Source organism: Triticum dicoccoides, chromosome 1A, assembly GCF_002162155.2.
Source record: "Triticum dicoccoides isolate Atlit2015 ecotype Zavitan chromosome 1A, WEW_v2.0, whole genome shotgun sequence".
NCBI lineage: Eukaryota > Viridiplantae > Streptophyta > Magnoliopsida > Poales > Poaceae > Triticum > Triticum dicoccoides.
In genome coordinates this window covers 352,084,528-352,101,055 of record NC_041380.1, presented here as the reverse complement: position 1 = coordinate 352,101,055, position 16,528 = coordinate 352,084,528, and the positions used below count along the sequence as shown (strand labels likewise).

Sequence of the window (16,528 nt, the reverse complement as noted above, 5' to 3'; positions counted from 1 at the left end):
TAGTCCAGGTGGGAGACATAGAGATTTGCAAGATACATACGGATCTGAATGTTGCAGACCCGTTGACTAAGCCTCTTCCACGAGCAAAACATGATCAGCACCAAAGCTCCATGGGTGTTAGATTCATTACAGTGTAATCTAGATTATTGACTCTAGTGCAAGTGGGAGACTGAAGGAAATATGCCCTAGAGGCAATAATAAAGTTATTATTTATTTCCTTATAATCATGATAAATGTTTATTATTCATGCTAGAATTGTATTTTCCGGAAACATAATACATGTGTGAATACATAGACAAACAGAGAGTCACTAGTATGCCTCTACTTGACTAGCTCGTTAATCAAAGATGGTTATGTTTCCTAACCATGAACAATAAGTTGTTATTTGATTAACGAGGTCACATCATTAGTAGAATGATCTGATTGACATGACCCATTCCATTAGCTTAGCACCTGATCGTTTAGTATGTTGTTATTGCTTTCTTCATGACTTATACATGTTCCTACGACTATGAGATTATGTAACTCCCGTTTACCGGAGGAACACTTTGGGTACTACCAAACGTCACAACGTAAATGGGTGATTATAAAGGAGTACTACAGGTGTCTCCAATGGTCGATGTTGGGTTGGCGTATTTCGAGATTAGGATTTGTCACTCCGATTGTCGGAGAGGTATCTCTGGGCCCTCTCGGTAATACACATCACATAAGCCTTGCAAGCATTACAACTAATATGTTAGTTGTGAGATGATGTATTACGGAACGAGTAAAGAGACTTGCCGGTAACGAGATTGAACTAGGTATTGGATACCGACGATCGAATCTCGGGCAAGTAACATACCGATGACAAAGGGAACAACGTATGTTGTTATGCGGTCTGACCGATAAAGATCTTCGTAGAATATGTAGGAGCCAATATGGGCATCCAGGTCCCGCTATTGGTTATTGACCAGAGACATGTCTCGGTCATGTCTACATTGTTCTCGAACCCGTAGGGTCCGCACGCTTAAGGTTACGATGACAGTTATATTATGAGTTATGCATTTTGATGTACCGAAGGTTGTTCGGAGTCCCGGATGTGATCACGGACATGACGAGGAGTCTCGAAATGGTCGAGACGTAAAGATTGATATATTGGAAGCCTATGTTTGGACATCGGAAGTGTTCCGGGTGAAATCGGGATTTTACCGGGTTACCGGGAGGTTACCGGAACCCCCCGGGATCCATATGGGCCTTCATGGGCCTTAGTGGAAAGGAGAAAGGGGCAGCCCAAGGTGGCTGCGCCTCTTCCCCCTCCCCTAGTCCTATTAGGACTAGGAGAAGGTGGCCGGCCCCCCTCTCTCCCTTCCCCTCCGAGGAATCCTAGTTGGACTAGGATTGGGGGGAGGAATCCTACTCCCAGAGGGAGTAGGACTCTCCTGCGCCTCCCTCTATGGCCGGCCAGCCTCCCCCTCTGTACTCCTTTATATACGGAGGCAGGGGCACCTCTAAACACACAAGTTGACACAAGTTGATCCACGTGATCGATTCCTTAGCCGTGTGCGGTGCCCCCTGCCACCATATTCCTCGATAATATTGTAGCGGAGTTTAGGTGAAGCCCTGCTGCTGTAGTTCATCAAGATCGTCACCACGCCGTCGTGCTGACGAAACTCTTCCCCGACACTTTGCTGGATCGGAGTCCGGGGATCGTCATCGAGCTGAACGTGTGCTCGAACTCGGAGGTGCCGTAGTTTCGGTGCTTGATCGGTTGGATCGTGAAGACGTACGACTACTTCCTCTACGTCGTGTCATTGCTTCCGCAGTCGGTCTGTGTTGGGTACGTAGACAACACTCTCCTCTCGTTGCTATGCATCACATGATCCTGTGTGCGCGTAGGAAAATTTTTGAAATTACTACGAAACCCAACAACAACACCTCACACCCGAGAACCTATACCTCCCCAAGTTGTGTCTCCTAGAAGGGTGTGACGGACATGGTGCTGCTGTCGCCCTATCCGAGTTAGATTTTAGGCTTTCACCCAAGATTGGGGTCAAGGTGGAGGGGGGATCGTCGGTGCTTCCAAGGAGGAAAGTGACGCCCTTGGGTGTTGTTGTCGCTGAGGCGGAGGGTTTCCCCTGGTCCCCAACCTATTCCACGAAAGCATTCCTGCTCCAAGGCAAACAGACGAGGATGAGAGCAACCGAGGCCGATGGGAGAGAGAATGTAAAGGAGAGAGACTTGTACCTCTAGATCTCACACAGATGATGAGCTCTGCATCGCGACCATTAACGCGGATTACTAATCTCCCATGCGGCCGAGCACCCTGACCAACTTCACCTCCTATTAACAGTGCCTTCTGCAAGACATTGCCACTGCACCTACCAGAGCCACCACCTAGAGTCTGCAGTCCTTCATGAGAGAGCGGAGCGACAAGATCCTCGCCACCACTGTCATCGGTGCCCATGCACTTGCTCGGTGGCCATCTTGGGTGGCGACAAGGATGGGGAAGGTGGCAGCGGAAGGGGAACCCTAGTCGCTGCCGAGTTGCCCGACGAGACTACGCAAGGGCCGGCCATTTTTTCCTCAATGTCTTGTTATTCATAAGTCAGCAATTGCATGGACCATACCATGCGGCTGATCTCACCGCGCCTCGACCACGATTGTGATTGCTTTTTCCTTGACATTGGCAGTGTGCCCGCCATATCACCGATGAGGGATTTATATGAGCTATGATTTTCTCTACTTTTTATTAATGAATTAGCATGATTGACTCTGGTGTGATTTTCTAATTGCTTCCTGATCATGCCATGGTTTGGGTAGTTACTGCCTGAATATGCCATTGGTTGTACCTAGGGCATGGTTTTGAATTATATGGCGTTATATTCTATTTGTTTAGAAATTGGAAAATAATAGGATGGGTAACTTGCTTGGACTGGTTCATGGTATTGTGTCATAGTTCCGATGATAGGTAGGCTCTAATTAGGGCTAACACCTCGAGGTTCCGCACGCTCTCTCAGCCAATTCAGAAGCGTGCAACAATCAATTCGGATGTCACTTAGAGGATTGGACACCCTCCGCGCCAATCGAGAAGCACACGATATTCGTCTGGGACCCACTTGGAAGAGGATTGAAGGTGGCCTCGGAGGCTCTGCACACATTTCTCTAAATTAAGTTAGATTTGAGGGACGGGATGTGATTTTGAGTTCTTTTCTTATATGAAAAGTCTGGGTGCCTCGTATATAGATGAGAGTCGACGACCGATTGAGAACACACAACACATCAAACAAATAAAAAACTACTTTTTCATCTACCATTTTCTCACGCCCTAATTTTCTTCCTTCTCGTTCTTCGTTGTTCTTCGTCTTTGACGCCAATGAACAGCATGACTCTAGGGCGACCAGGGTGACCTAGGGTAGCCAATAGCCGCCGCACCCCCTAACGGGTCTCTCCTGAATATGTGGGATTTTTGGCCTCCAAGAGACCTCATCATCGTGTTCTGCATATCATGTCGTGACGAGTTTTTGGCTCTTAACGTGTCATACCCGTTCTGGCATTGCGGTCATTTATCTTTATTTTGTTTTGCTTCTTTTGCGAGCTGTAATACTTTGAAGATTTTGTATTATTTTGAGACCTTTTTAATAATATGGCTGCACGCATCGTTCAGATGCAGAGTGTGTGAACGATTATAATTGTAGCTACGAATTGGCATTTTCAAGAGTACCAACAAACGCATGTGCCCCGACCTTTCTTCTAGCTCAAATCAAGTCCCATTTTGGCCCCACAAAGCCAAATGACTCTGCTCGCGTTTTATGCTTGCCATACGCTCCTGTTTCCGCTTATCATGTATTCCACACAAGGCCCTCTTATAACGCCTAACGACCGTGACGTCCCAACGCCCCACGGCACAAGACACCAACGCACTTCATTGGATGCATTGCATGTGACCAGGCTTCCATCATGAGCTCTGTTGGGACATAATCTTTATAACATCGCCTTTCCTAGCTATTTTTGCATCAATTATTTATTGGTGCAGCAGGGATTCCTTCTAGAACCCGCTGAGTCACAGGAGATGACGAGCTCAATGAGACAGTGAAACTGCTGAGGGCAGGGAAGGGAAGGCCCATTTGTCGCTGTTGCCGACCGGTTATTTCTCATGTCAATATCGATGGAACGCTACTTATCAAACCCTCACGACTATTTTGGCACGTTTTCATGAACGGACATACAAATCCGCAAACAAACAGTCACATCGATACGCTACGGTACAATCAGATCGAGTCATTTTAAGTCCTAAAGTGCCTTTCTCTTCCTGAAACCTGAATTAAGTCGATACTAGAGTAGGCATAAAAACGTAAGGGTGGCATCATTAAGTCGATCCAACCCACTTTTTACATGACTATTCTGTCCCTCCAGCTCCATGTGCTTCATGCAGCCATGCACCCATATTATTTTTGGTTGCCACACTTTCTTCTTTTTCTTCATTTTGAAGTAAAGCCTGCTTATATATGAACCAAAGTGGGATATATGGTTGAGAATTTCTGAATCACGGCAGAACAGCCTGTGATCAAGACTCGGTGAAACTTGCCTTTCTCTTCCTGGAACCTGAATTACTACTTGAGCATCTCCATCCCTGCAGGACAGCTGTAGACAACATGTTTAATGACTGGCGCTGCGTCATATTTTCCTGAAAGCCACTCCCTCCGTTCCAAATTACTCGTCGCAGAAATGGATGTATCTAGAACTAAAATACATCTAGATGCATCTATACCTGCGACAAGCAATTCAGCACGGAGGGAGTACGTGACATGGCTCAAATCTGATGCAAAAGGAATTCGCAAAAAATCTGAAGTATGATAATCCGGTGGAGGGATTCAGAAGCAGCCCCACTCGGCCACCACACATGAACACGTGATGCATGTTCACTGAACTTTGCACGAAGCATAAGCAACGATCCAGATCTTCAGAGGTCCCCAACCCAAACACACCTCCCGCTTCACAGGAAGCGCAAGCAAATAATTCCAGCGTGGGGTCACGTGTCCCCGTGCATGATCACCCTAGATACTAATCCGAGTGCACCTTGCGCATGCCGCCGAATTAACAAGTGAGCAACTGATCAGCGAGCTCCGAATAAGTTGTGGGGATGGCGACATGAAACAACGGAGATTACAACGATCCAGTAAAAAAATACGGACTAGTTTGGTAAGGTATCGCTCCTCTCATGACTCTGAAGCTCCAGGCCATGTGGAGATGCGTCGCACACGTCCGACAACACACGGGGTTGGTCGATCTAAGCCAGTTAGTTGGTGGACAAAACTGTCCATTGGTAGAGGAGCGTTCTGCAAGGGCAGATGATAAGCTTTCAGCACAACGGTAGGGACGCAGGGTCGTCCTCATAGACGAACACTGAAACTGTGAATCACGCGCGGAAATTTGGTTGATTTTTGTCGGATTTTTGTGGGTCGCGGGAAAAATATTCGCACATTTGATACGGGGATCTCGGCCTGAACCCGACGTCGCGCTCGTTTGATTCAGCGGTCCGTTTTTTGTTCACTACTTGTGGGGCGTACAACCAGTCGTACAAATAGGTCCGTTTCAGCCACAGGTGAATCTGATCCTTGGAGTAGTATCTCTCCCGGTTCATGTGATAGTAGGGCTAGCTATATCAGGGCCCTCGCTTATCAGACAAGTTAAATCTGCCCAGATCTTTCTGCTGCTGCGTAACATGCGCCACTGGCTGGAGGGAGCAGGGCCTCCACATATCCATTTGCTACCATTTTTGCAACTTGAAACTGCAAAAATGGCAATTCAACCCTAGAATCATGATTTTGCAGATTCTCTGGGCCTGCGCAGTGCTCCACATGGGTTCGGATTCCCTTGTCGGATCTTGAATCTTTGTTCTGTCGAATCACAATCATGGTTCTCTTGAGCCTTGGACGAGGCCAATGTTCCAAGAGAAACAAACAGAACAAAATGATTCAAATTAAAAGGCACTTCCTACCTATGTCGTTGAGTATTGAAGATTAGCAAGAGTATAACGAAGAACAAGACATATTTGTATACGGTTCAGCTCGTATACAGAGCACAACATTCACTGCTAGTATTGCACAAATTCCAGTATCGTTACACACAGTCTTCATAATAATCCTACTTCTGCTATTGGAAAGAACAGCCACAGTCGGTCTGTATTCTACAAGTTGAGCACCTAGATGCACAAGAAAGGGGGTAGTAACAAGACATACTCTACCCTTGGATCTAGCACAACAAAATTACAGCAATCATGTAATGATAATGCTATCTTACACATCCTTTAATTACTAGGCATCATCAGCAATCTTACACCTATGCACACGGCTAAGCCAGCAGAGTAGTAGAAAGAGCCTTATTGCATCTGTACACAAATACTACGTAGTACGTAGTTGCAGCTGCTCGAGTTACAGAATGGAAATTTCCAGGTCCAATTCCAATTCCAATTCGATTGTGCCGAACTAGCTAATTCGACCACTTCACGTGTATGGTGGGAGGATCATTCTTCTGTTCTCCTCATTGCAGATCGTAGACGTTGGTGTCCGCGGCGTAGCAGCCAAGAACTCGGACGAACACGGCGAATTTCTCGATCTCCTTGATGGCCTCGCGGACGAGCGGGTCGTCGGCGGCGCCCTCGCAGTCCACGTAGAGGACGTGCGGGAACGCGCGCAGCGTCGGCGCGCCGCGGGCGCCCGTGTCCAGGATCATCACCGGGGGCCGCGGCTCGCCGACGCCCCCTTCGTTGTTGATGACCTCCAGCTTGGACATGTTGATGTTGCGGGAGGAGAAGGCGGAGAGCACCTTGAGCACCACCGCCATGGACCCGCCCCGGTGCGCGACCACCATGCTGGTCTTGGCGTCCGCGTCCACGGGGACCGCCACCGGCGACGGCGGCTTGGAGAGCAGCAGGAAGCGGGTGACGTTCCAGGACTCGTCCTGCAGGCCGTGCGCCAGGACGTCGAGGCCGTAGAGGTCGGCGGCGCGCGGGCTGGCGATGGCGGCCGTGTCGAGCATCATGTTGGAGCGCAGCATCTCGACGGCGCCGGCCGTGTCCTCGACCGGCTCGCGGTCGACGCCGAGGCGCGCGAGGGCGCGGCCGCAGTGCGCGAGCGCCATGGGGTGGCTGATGACCCGGCGCACCTCGGTGGCGCGCACCCCGGGCATGGCCAGGAGGCAGTAGTGCACGAAGAGGTTGATCTCCTGCGCCACCACCAGGTCGTGCCGCAGCAGGAGGTCGTAGTTCCGCAGCGCGGTGCCCTCCATGGTGGACTCCACGGGGAGGATGGCCCGGTCGACCAGGCCGCGGTCCACGGCCGCCAGCGCGTCCGCGAAGGCGCGGCACGGCACGGTCTCGCACCCGGGCAGCGCCGTCTTGGCCGCGAACTCGCTGTACGCGCCCGGCGCGCCCTGGTACGCCACGCGGAGGCCCGTCCCGTCCTGGCCCCCGCCGCCCGTGGTCACCGACAGGTGGATCCGGTCATGGCCGTTCACGTGCGTCTTCCCGTTGACGACGCCGGCCCCCTTCTTGCCGTCGCCGTTGATCTGTACCTTGCCGTTGGGCGCCTTCTTGGAGTGCCCGTTGACGTGCGGGGCGCCGTTGACGACCCTGGCCGCCCGGACGAAGGACGGCGACCTGGAGGAGGAAGGCCTGGCGCGGTGGGGCTTGGGGAGGAGGAGGTGCTTGGAGAGGTGGAGGGAGGAGGTGTAGGCCATAGAATTCCGGGCGGTGAGGTCGGCGGTTGTTGGAGTTGGATTTGAGCTAACAAGCGTCGAGAGGGGAAGCTTCTTGACTTTTTATACACGCGGAAATGGCACTGCTCCAGAGTGGCTTGGCCGGCCAAGCTGCTTATATAATTCTACCGCAAGTTTCTGCCGCCTTTTCTCCGGAGGTTATTCTTTGGTGTGGAAATTTCCCGCCGGGTTCTTGCATGCTTAGCATCAACTCAAATCAAATTATCAATTGTTACCATCAGTCCATCAGTGTCACCCTCGTTGCTGGAGCGAATGCCGTCGAAGAGATCGTAGTCCGTAGGGCCGGGCGCGACACGATGCCACGGCGCGCATCCGGACGCGTGGTTTCTTTGGGGTGACCCGGAGTCGCGGCACCGGCTCCGCCGTCGGATCTCCTGGCCGGGCGGGCAGGCCGGTCGCTGTGGGCTCGCTCTTTAATCTTCTCTTTCCGGGTTGGCCGATTGGTGCGGCGGGCGTCGCTGTCGTGGGTGAATGCCGACGGGGTCGCCCTTGTCTTGTGGCTGTAGTGGCTGTTAATGGTAAGAGATGGTGGATCCAGGAGGCTGTACAAGGTGATAAGCTCGAAAAGTCATTCCGGTCCGGTGGCTCCATGCGATAAGAACGTGCCAGATAATAGTACAAAAGTGATGACAGCCTAGTTTAAAATATAGTTCTATTTATTCAAAATAAATGAGAATTTCCTTTTTTATAATCTATTTATTCGAAATAATTGGGAATTTCCAGCGGAACAACGTGCAAAATACAATCCAGCGGAACATGGAATCATCCCTTATAAAACTCATTGCTAACACCTCCTCCGCAAGAATGTGGGATGGCACCCGCATGGTATGAATATGGGTGAAGCCACCTCATACCCTTGCCCACCCCGCGTGAGCTTACCCATCGCCATTACTCATACCCTATAACGGGTATAATTCTTCCCATACATGCTAACGGGTATAATTTTTTCCCATACCCGTTATTTGACTGGGTAGAAGGGTACCCGCAGGTAAAATTACTCGGGTTTGCAAAGAATCAATTTGAACAACTAACAGTCATAACACGGACATATAATCATAATTTACAAAAATAGAATATAACAACAACACATCATAAACAACAACACATTTAATAAACAACATCACTTTTTCGTAAATAATAACACATCAAAACAACATCACATAGTCATAAACAACAATACATAGTCATATATTTTGAGTTCACAAATTCATGACAAAGTGTAGGCTACAGAGATAATTTTGAGTTCACATAGATTTTATATAGGTACAGGGTATGCGGGTATGGGTTATATGATCCCATACCCGTACCCGCTCTACCCGATGGGTTTTAGATTTCCCTTTTTATATACCCATGGGTCAGTTTTTGTCTCATACTCGTACCCTAATAGGGTTTTTACCCGCAGGGTACGTGGGTAATGGGTACCCATTGCCATCCCTATGTGGGCATCCTCATTAGCCGATCTTTGCACCCATTCGATCTTGTAATGATTTTAACATGCTATTGATTACTTCAATAATGGGCCAAGAGATTTTCTCGGCGTCACACACGTACTGACAATACCTTTGCTATAAAGTTCTACCACCACCACCCCCTTGGCAAAAATGTTCTACCACCAGCCCTTCGCAAAAAATGATTCTACCACCAGCCTTGGCACGCCCATCTCCATGGCAAGCTTCATAGCCCTCCGACACGTCTGAATTTCCACGAGCTCTAGGTTGGAGGTAAAATGGAATAAGAGATTTTCTCGGCGTCACACACGTACTGACAATACCTTTGCTATAAAGTTCTACCACCACCACCCCCTTGGCAAAAATGTTCTACCACCAGCCCTTCGCAAAAAATGATTCTACCACCAGCCTTGGCACGCCCATCTCCATGGCAAGCTTCATAGCCCTCCGACACGTCTGAATTTCCACGAGCTCTAGGTTGGAGGTAAAATGGAATTAGTGGCACGCCCCTTGGAATGCGTCGTTCTGGTCTCGCAATACCATGCCTTGCCAATCTAGTCCCCCATCTTGGACGTGCGCCATTAGCGTTGGCCTTCGTCCACGCCTCCTCTGGTGGGAGCCAACGCTCGACCAGGAAAGGGATGGGAACCTTGGTGCAAGTGGCTTGAACTTATCTCTATTCCCCATGAGTCTTCTGACTGAATTTGTGACAACGAGCTGCTCGGCTATCCTTTTACCATCCATATTCTCGTCTCTTGCTAGCCAAAGCGATGTAGGGTGGAACCCTAGATTTGAAGTCTTGTCACATTTGGAGGTGGGAGAAGGATGGAATCCAGATGAAACACAAGAGAAAGAACACTCAAAGAGAAGAACTAGTCACATGTCCACTAAATCCACAAACCTCATACAAGTTCATGGATCTAAAGTCAACTGAAGGAAATAACAAAAGGTAGTTCTTCCCAATCCTTAGAGGAATCGAGGCCTTGAGAGGTAGTCCTCTGCAGTCCCTATGGGAGGAGGCCTTGATATCCACTTAGGGATCTTCTCCTACGAGGTCTTGATCTCCAAGAGGAGTAATAGATGAGCAAAACTCTCTCAAAATAGAATAATATGCTTTGCTAACCCTAATAGAGAGGAGGGGGCGTCCATTTATAGTCTAGGACGAGGTAGAGGGTAGGAGAGGGATACATTTCTAGTTTAGCCTTGTTATAACTTAAGCCAGATATTAATAATCTTAATAAGTTGTAACATCCTCCCACTTGCTCCTTTTAACAAGAAAACCTTTTCTTGAAAAAAAATTATTCTTTGACAAACATTTTGTCCTTTGAAATTAGTGAGGGGAACACAAAACCTACAATGAAGCCTCGGTCTAAAATATTCTATAACTCTTTATAGTTTTATCAAACCCTTTTAGACGGTGCATCTTTTTAGTGAGTATTATGTTGCTTCATCTATAAATCCCTAAAAAATTAATGAGAGCAGATCGGTAATAACAATTCCACAATTATTCAATTGCTTGCTAAACTTATGACTTAAATATAGTTCTTCATGAAAGAAGAATCCTTGTTTTATCTTTTGTCATAATGATATTATATCCTCATCCTGAATTTCTTTGAACTATTTCAAATGTTTTCAATCCTTATGTTTAATCATGTAAATTTGTATTTACTCATAACAATGATGAAGTATAAATATTCACCGCATCATGTTATCTCCTTCGGACTTTGTTGGATTCAGGGCTCCGCGGACCCAAGAAAGGTTCGAACTTTCAGGCGTGTGCGAAGAACTCAACCTCTCCAGCCAACCAATTCGTCGCCCCCACGGCCTAGCTCGATGAACAGGAAAGGAAAGAGACACAACAGTTTACCCAGGTTCGGGCCACCTTGCAGTGTAATACCCTACTCCTCCTTTGGGGTGGATTAGCCTCACGAGAGGCTGAGGATGAACCAGTACAGAGGAAGAACAACCTCAGGAGGTCTGTTCTTGTGTGGGTGTGAGCTAGTGAGGGTTCGTGGTTCGGATAGCGGGGTCCCTCCTATGGTGGTTGCTAAGCTACATTTATAGTGGCCTTGGTCCTCTTCCTCCGAGCGAAGGCGGGAAGTGATCCCACAACGGCCAATTTTGAAAGGGGACAAATAGTACATCTTATCCTGACGAAAGATAGTCTTCGCCTGCAAAGCTTCTCGTCGTGACGCCGCGGTGGGCTCGGTGATGACATCCGTCCTGCCGTCCTTGCAGTCTTGGTCTTGTTGCACGGGAATGGATACCTTTGGCCGATTCCTCGGGACCCCGCACCCGGGCTTGCCTTCTTAGCACCAAAGAGGAAACCTACTGCTTGCCACGTCTTGAGCTTGCGTTGGTTTTCCCCGAAGAGGAAGGGATGATGCAGCAGAGTAGCGTAAGTATTTCCCTTAGTTTTTGAGAACCAATGTATCAATCCAGTAGGAGCCCACGCTCAAGTCCCTCGTACCTGCACAAAGCGATAGCTACTCGCAACCAACACGATTAGGGGTTGTCAAGCCCTTCACGGTCACTTACGAGAGTGAGATCTGATAGATATAATATTTTTGGTATAAAGATGCAAAGTAAAAAGTAAAAGCAAAGTAAAAAAGCAAAGCAAGATTAAAGTGATGGAGATTGATATGATGAGAATAGACCCGGGGGCCATAGGTTTCACTAGTGGCTTCTCTCAAGAGCATAAGTATTCTACGGTGGGTGAACAAATTACTGTTGAGCAATTGACAGAATTGAGCATAGTTATGAGAATATCTAGGCATGATCATGTATATAGGCATCACGTCCGTGACAAGTAGATCGAAACGATTCTGCATCTACTACTATTACTCCACTCATCGACCGCTATACAACATGCATCTAGAGTATTAAGTTAAAAACAGAGTAACGCCTTAAGCAAGATGGCATGATGTAGAGAGATAAATTCATGCAATATGAAATAAACCCCATCTTGTTATCCTCGATGGCAACGATACAATACGTGCCTTGCTGGCCCTTCCGTCACTGGGTAAGGACACCGCAAGATCGAACCCAAAGCTAAGCACTTCTCCCATGGCAAGAACTACCAATCCAGTTGGCCAAACCAAACGGATAATTTGAAGAAACTTGCAAAGATAACCAATCATACATAAAAGGATTCAGAGAAGATTCAAATATTATTTATAGATAGACTTGATCATAAACCCACAATTCATCGATCTCAACAAACACACCGCAAAAAGAAGATTACATCGAATAGATCTCCACAAGAGAGGGGGAGAACTTTGTATTGAGATTCAAAGAGAGAGAAGAAGCCATCTAGCTACTAACTATGGACCCGAAGGTCTGAGGTAAACTACTCACACTTCATCGGAGGGGCTAGGATGATGTAGAAGCCCTCCGTGATGACGGCCCTCTTCCGGCGGAGCTCCGGAACAGGCCCCAAGATGGGATCTCGTGGATACAGAAAGTTGCGGCGGTGGAATTAGGTTTTTGGCTCCCCTTCTGATCGTTTGGGGGTACGTGTGTATATATAGGAGGAAGAAGTACGTCGGAGGAGCAACGAGGGGCCCACGAGGAAGGGGCGCGCCCTGGGGGGGTACCCCCCACCCTCGTGACCGCCTCTTTTGTTCCTTGGAGCAGGGTCCAAGTCTCCTGGATCATGTTCAGTGAGAAAATCACGTTCCCGAAGATTTTATTCCGTTTGGACTCCGTTTGATATTCCGTTTATCTGAAACACTGAAATAGGCAAAAAAATAGCAATTCTGGGCTGGTCCTCCGGTTAATAGGTTAGTCCCAAAAATAATATAAAAGTGGAAATTAAAGCCCAATATAGTCCAAAACAGTAGATAATATAGCATGGAGCAATCAAAAATTATAGATACGTTGGAGACGTATCAGGCATCCCCAAGCTTAATTCCTGCCCGTCCTCGAGTAGGTAAATGATAAAAAGAGAATTTTTGATGCGGAGTGCTACTTGGCATAATTTCAATGCAAATCTTCTTAATTGTGGTATGAATATTCAGATTAGAAAGATTCAAGACAAAGGTTTATATTAACATGAAAATAATAATACTTCAAGCATACTAACAAAGCAATTATGTCTTCTCAAAATAACATGGCCAAAGAAAGTTATCCCTACAAAATCATATAGTCTGGCTATGCTCCATCTTCACCACACAAAGTATTCAAATCATGCACAACCCCGATGACAAGCCAAACAATTGTTTCATACTCTAACTTTTTCAAAACTTTTTCAATCTTCACGCAATACATGAGCGTGAGCCATGGATATAGCACTATAGGTGGAATAGAATGGTGGTTATGGAGAAGACAAAAAGGAGGGAAAGATAGTCTCACATCAACTAGGCGTATCAACGGGATATGGAGATGCCCATCAATAGATATCAATGTGAGTGAGTAGGGATTGCCATGCAATGGATGCACTAGAGCTATAAATGTATGAAAGCTCAACAAAAGAAACTAGTGGGTGTGCATCCAACTTGCTTGCTCACGAAGACCTAGGGAAACTTGAGGAAGCCCATTATTGGAATATACAAGCCAAGTTCTATAATGTAAAATTCCCACTAGTATATGAAAGTGACAACATATGAGACTCTCTATATGAAGAACATGACTTTGAAGCACAATATATGAGACTCGCTATATCATGGTGCTACTTTGAAGCACAAGTGTGGTAAAAGGATAGTAGCATTGCCCCTTTTTATTTATTTTCTCTTTTTTTTTGGGCCTTATTTTTTTCTTTGGCCTTTCTCCTTTTTTATTGGGACAATGCTCTATTGAATAATGATCATCACACTTTTATTTATTTACAACTCAATGATTACAACTCGATTGTAAAACAAAGTATGACTCTATATGGATGCCTCCGGCGGTGTACCGGGATATGCAATGAATCAAGAGTGACAAGTATGAAGAAATTATGAACGGTGGCTTTGCCACAAATACTTATGTCAACTACATGATCATGCTAAGCAATATGACAATGATGAATGTGTCATGATGAACTAGATGGTGGAAAGTTGCATGGCAATATATCTCGGAATGGCTATGGAAATGCCATAATAGGTAGGTATGGTGGCTGTTTTGAGGAAGGTATATGGTAGGTGTATGATACCGGCAAAAGTTGCGCGGTATTAGAGATGCTAGCAAAGGTGGAAGGGTGAGAGTGCGTATAATTCATGGACTCAACATTAGTCATAAAGAACTCATATACTTATTGCAAAAATCTAGAAGTTATCAAAGCAAAGTATTATGCGCATGCTCCTAGGGGGATAGATTGGTAGGAAAAGACCATCGCTCGTCCCCGACCGCCACTCATAAGGAAGACAATCAATAAATAAATCATGCTCCGACTTCGTTACATAACGGTTCACCATACGTGCATGCTACGGGAATCACAAACCTTAACACAAGTATTCTTTAAATTCACAACTACTCAACTAGCATGACTTTAATATTATCACCTCCATATCTCAAAACAATTATCATGCTTCAATCTTTTCTTAGTATTCAACACACTCAAAAGAAAGTTTCACAAATCTTGAATACCAAGCATATTATTATTAAGAAAATTACCATGCTATTAATAGACTCTCAAAATGATCTAAGTGAAGCATGAGAGATCAATAGTTTCTTTAAAACAAATCCACCATTGTGCTCTAAAAGATCTAAGCGAAGCACATAGAGCAAAATTATAACGCTCAAAAGATATAAGTGAAGCACATAGAGCAAAATTATCTAGCTCAAAAGATATAAGTGAAGCACATAGAGCAAAACTACTACGCTCAAAAGATATAAGTGAAGCACATAGAGTATTCTATCAAATTTTAATTCATGTATGGCTCTCTCAAAAGGTGTGTTCAGCAAGGATGATTGTGGCATACTAAGACACAAAGACACAAATAATACAAGATGCTCCAAGCAAAACACATATCATGTTGGTGAATAAAAATATAGCTCCAAGTAAATTACCGATGGAAGTGGACGAAAGAGGGGATGCCTTCCGGGGCATCCCCAAGCTTTGACTTCTTGGTGTTCTTGGATTATCTTGGGGGTGCCATGGGCATCCTCAAGCTTAGGCTCTTGCCACTCCTTGTTCCATGATCCATCAAAAGAATTCACCCAAAACTTGAAAACTTCACAACACAAAACTCAAAATAGAAAACTCGTGAGCTCCGTTAGCGAAAGAAAACAAAAGACCACTTCAAGGTACTGTAATGAACTCATTATTTATTTATATTGGTGTTAAACCTACTGTATTCCAACTTCTCTATGGATTATAAACTATTTTACGAGCCATAGATTCATCAAAATAAGCAAACAACACACGAAAAATAGAATCTGTCAAAAAACAGAACATTCTGTAGTAATCTATAGCTAGCGCAAGATCTGGAACCCCAAAAATTCTAAAATAAATTGCTGGACGTGAGGAATTTATCTATTAATCATCTGCAAAAAGAATTAACTAAATATCTGTAACACCCCGGATGTAACTTTCCCAATATGTATTCCAACTCTTGCCGTTTCCGGCGTTAAGTTATTTTATTTTCTCGGGTTCGTGTCTTTGTCTCTGTGTGTTGTTATCGTTGCCATGCATCTCATATCATGTCATCATGTGCATTGCATTTGCATACGTGTTCATCTCATGCATTCGAGCATTTTCCCCGTTGTCCGTTTTGCATTCCGGCGCTTCGTTCTCCTCCGGTGGTCATTTCTACCTTTCTTTTGTGTGTGGGGATTAAACATTTCTGGATTGGACCGAGACTTGCCAAGCGTCCTTGGTTCACTACCGGTAGACCGCCTATTAAGTTTCGTACCATTTGGACTTCGTTTGATACTCCAACGGTTAACCGAGGGACCGAAAAGGCCTCGTGTGTGTTGCAGCCCAACACCCCTCCATTTTGGCCCAAAACCCACCAAAACCCTCTCCATCATCTAGAGCGTTCGATCACGATCGCGTGGCCGAAAACCTCACCTCATTTGGACTCTCCTAGCTCCCTCTATGCCTATATAAAGCCCCCTCAAAGATCTCCTTCTTCTTCCCCGTCTAAACCCTAGATCCATCTCCACCCGCGTCGCCGAACAAAAATCCGGCCAATCAGTGGGCGCCAAGTGGCCCGCGCCCACTTCCCTGCCGCCATCCCGGGAGGCCCAAACCGGGCCCCCGAGGCCCAACCGCCGCGCGTCGCCGGGGCGCCTCCCCGCGCCCTTCTTCCCCGAGCGGCCGCCGCCTCCATCGCCGTCTCCGGCGACACGACCGTCGCGGGCCGCCGCACACCGCCGCCCGTCCCGTCCTCCGCGGCCATCGC

General features: G+C 46.7%; 1 protein-coding gene across 1 annotated transcript; it reads right to left on the bottom strand.

The window, feature by feature from the left end:
• Nucleotides 1-6,056: 6,056 nt before the first annotated feature.
• LOC119272516 (arogenate dehydratase 3, chloroplastic-like) lies at nt 6,057-7,837 on the bottom strand. Its single transcript, XM_037553987.1, has one exon. The coding sequence runs from the start codon at nt 7,714-7,716 to the stop codon at nt 6,520-6,522; it is 1,197 nt and encodes a 398-aa protein (XP_037409884.1). The 5' UTR covers nt 7,717-7,837; the 3' UTR covers nt 6,057-6,519.
• Between the last annotated feature and the right edge of the window lie 8,691 nt (nt 7,838-16,528).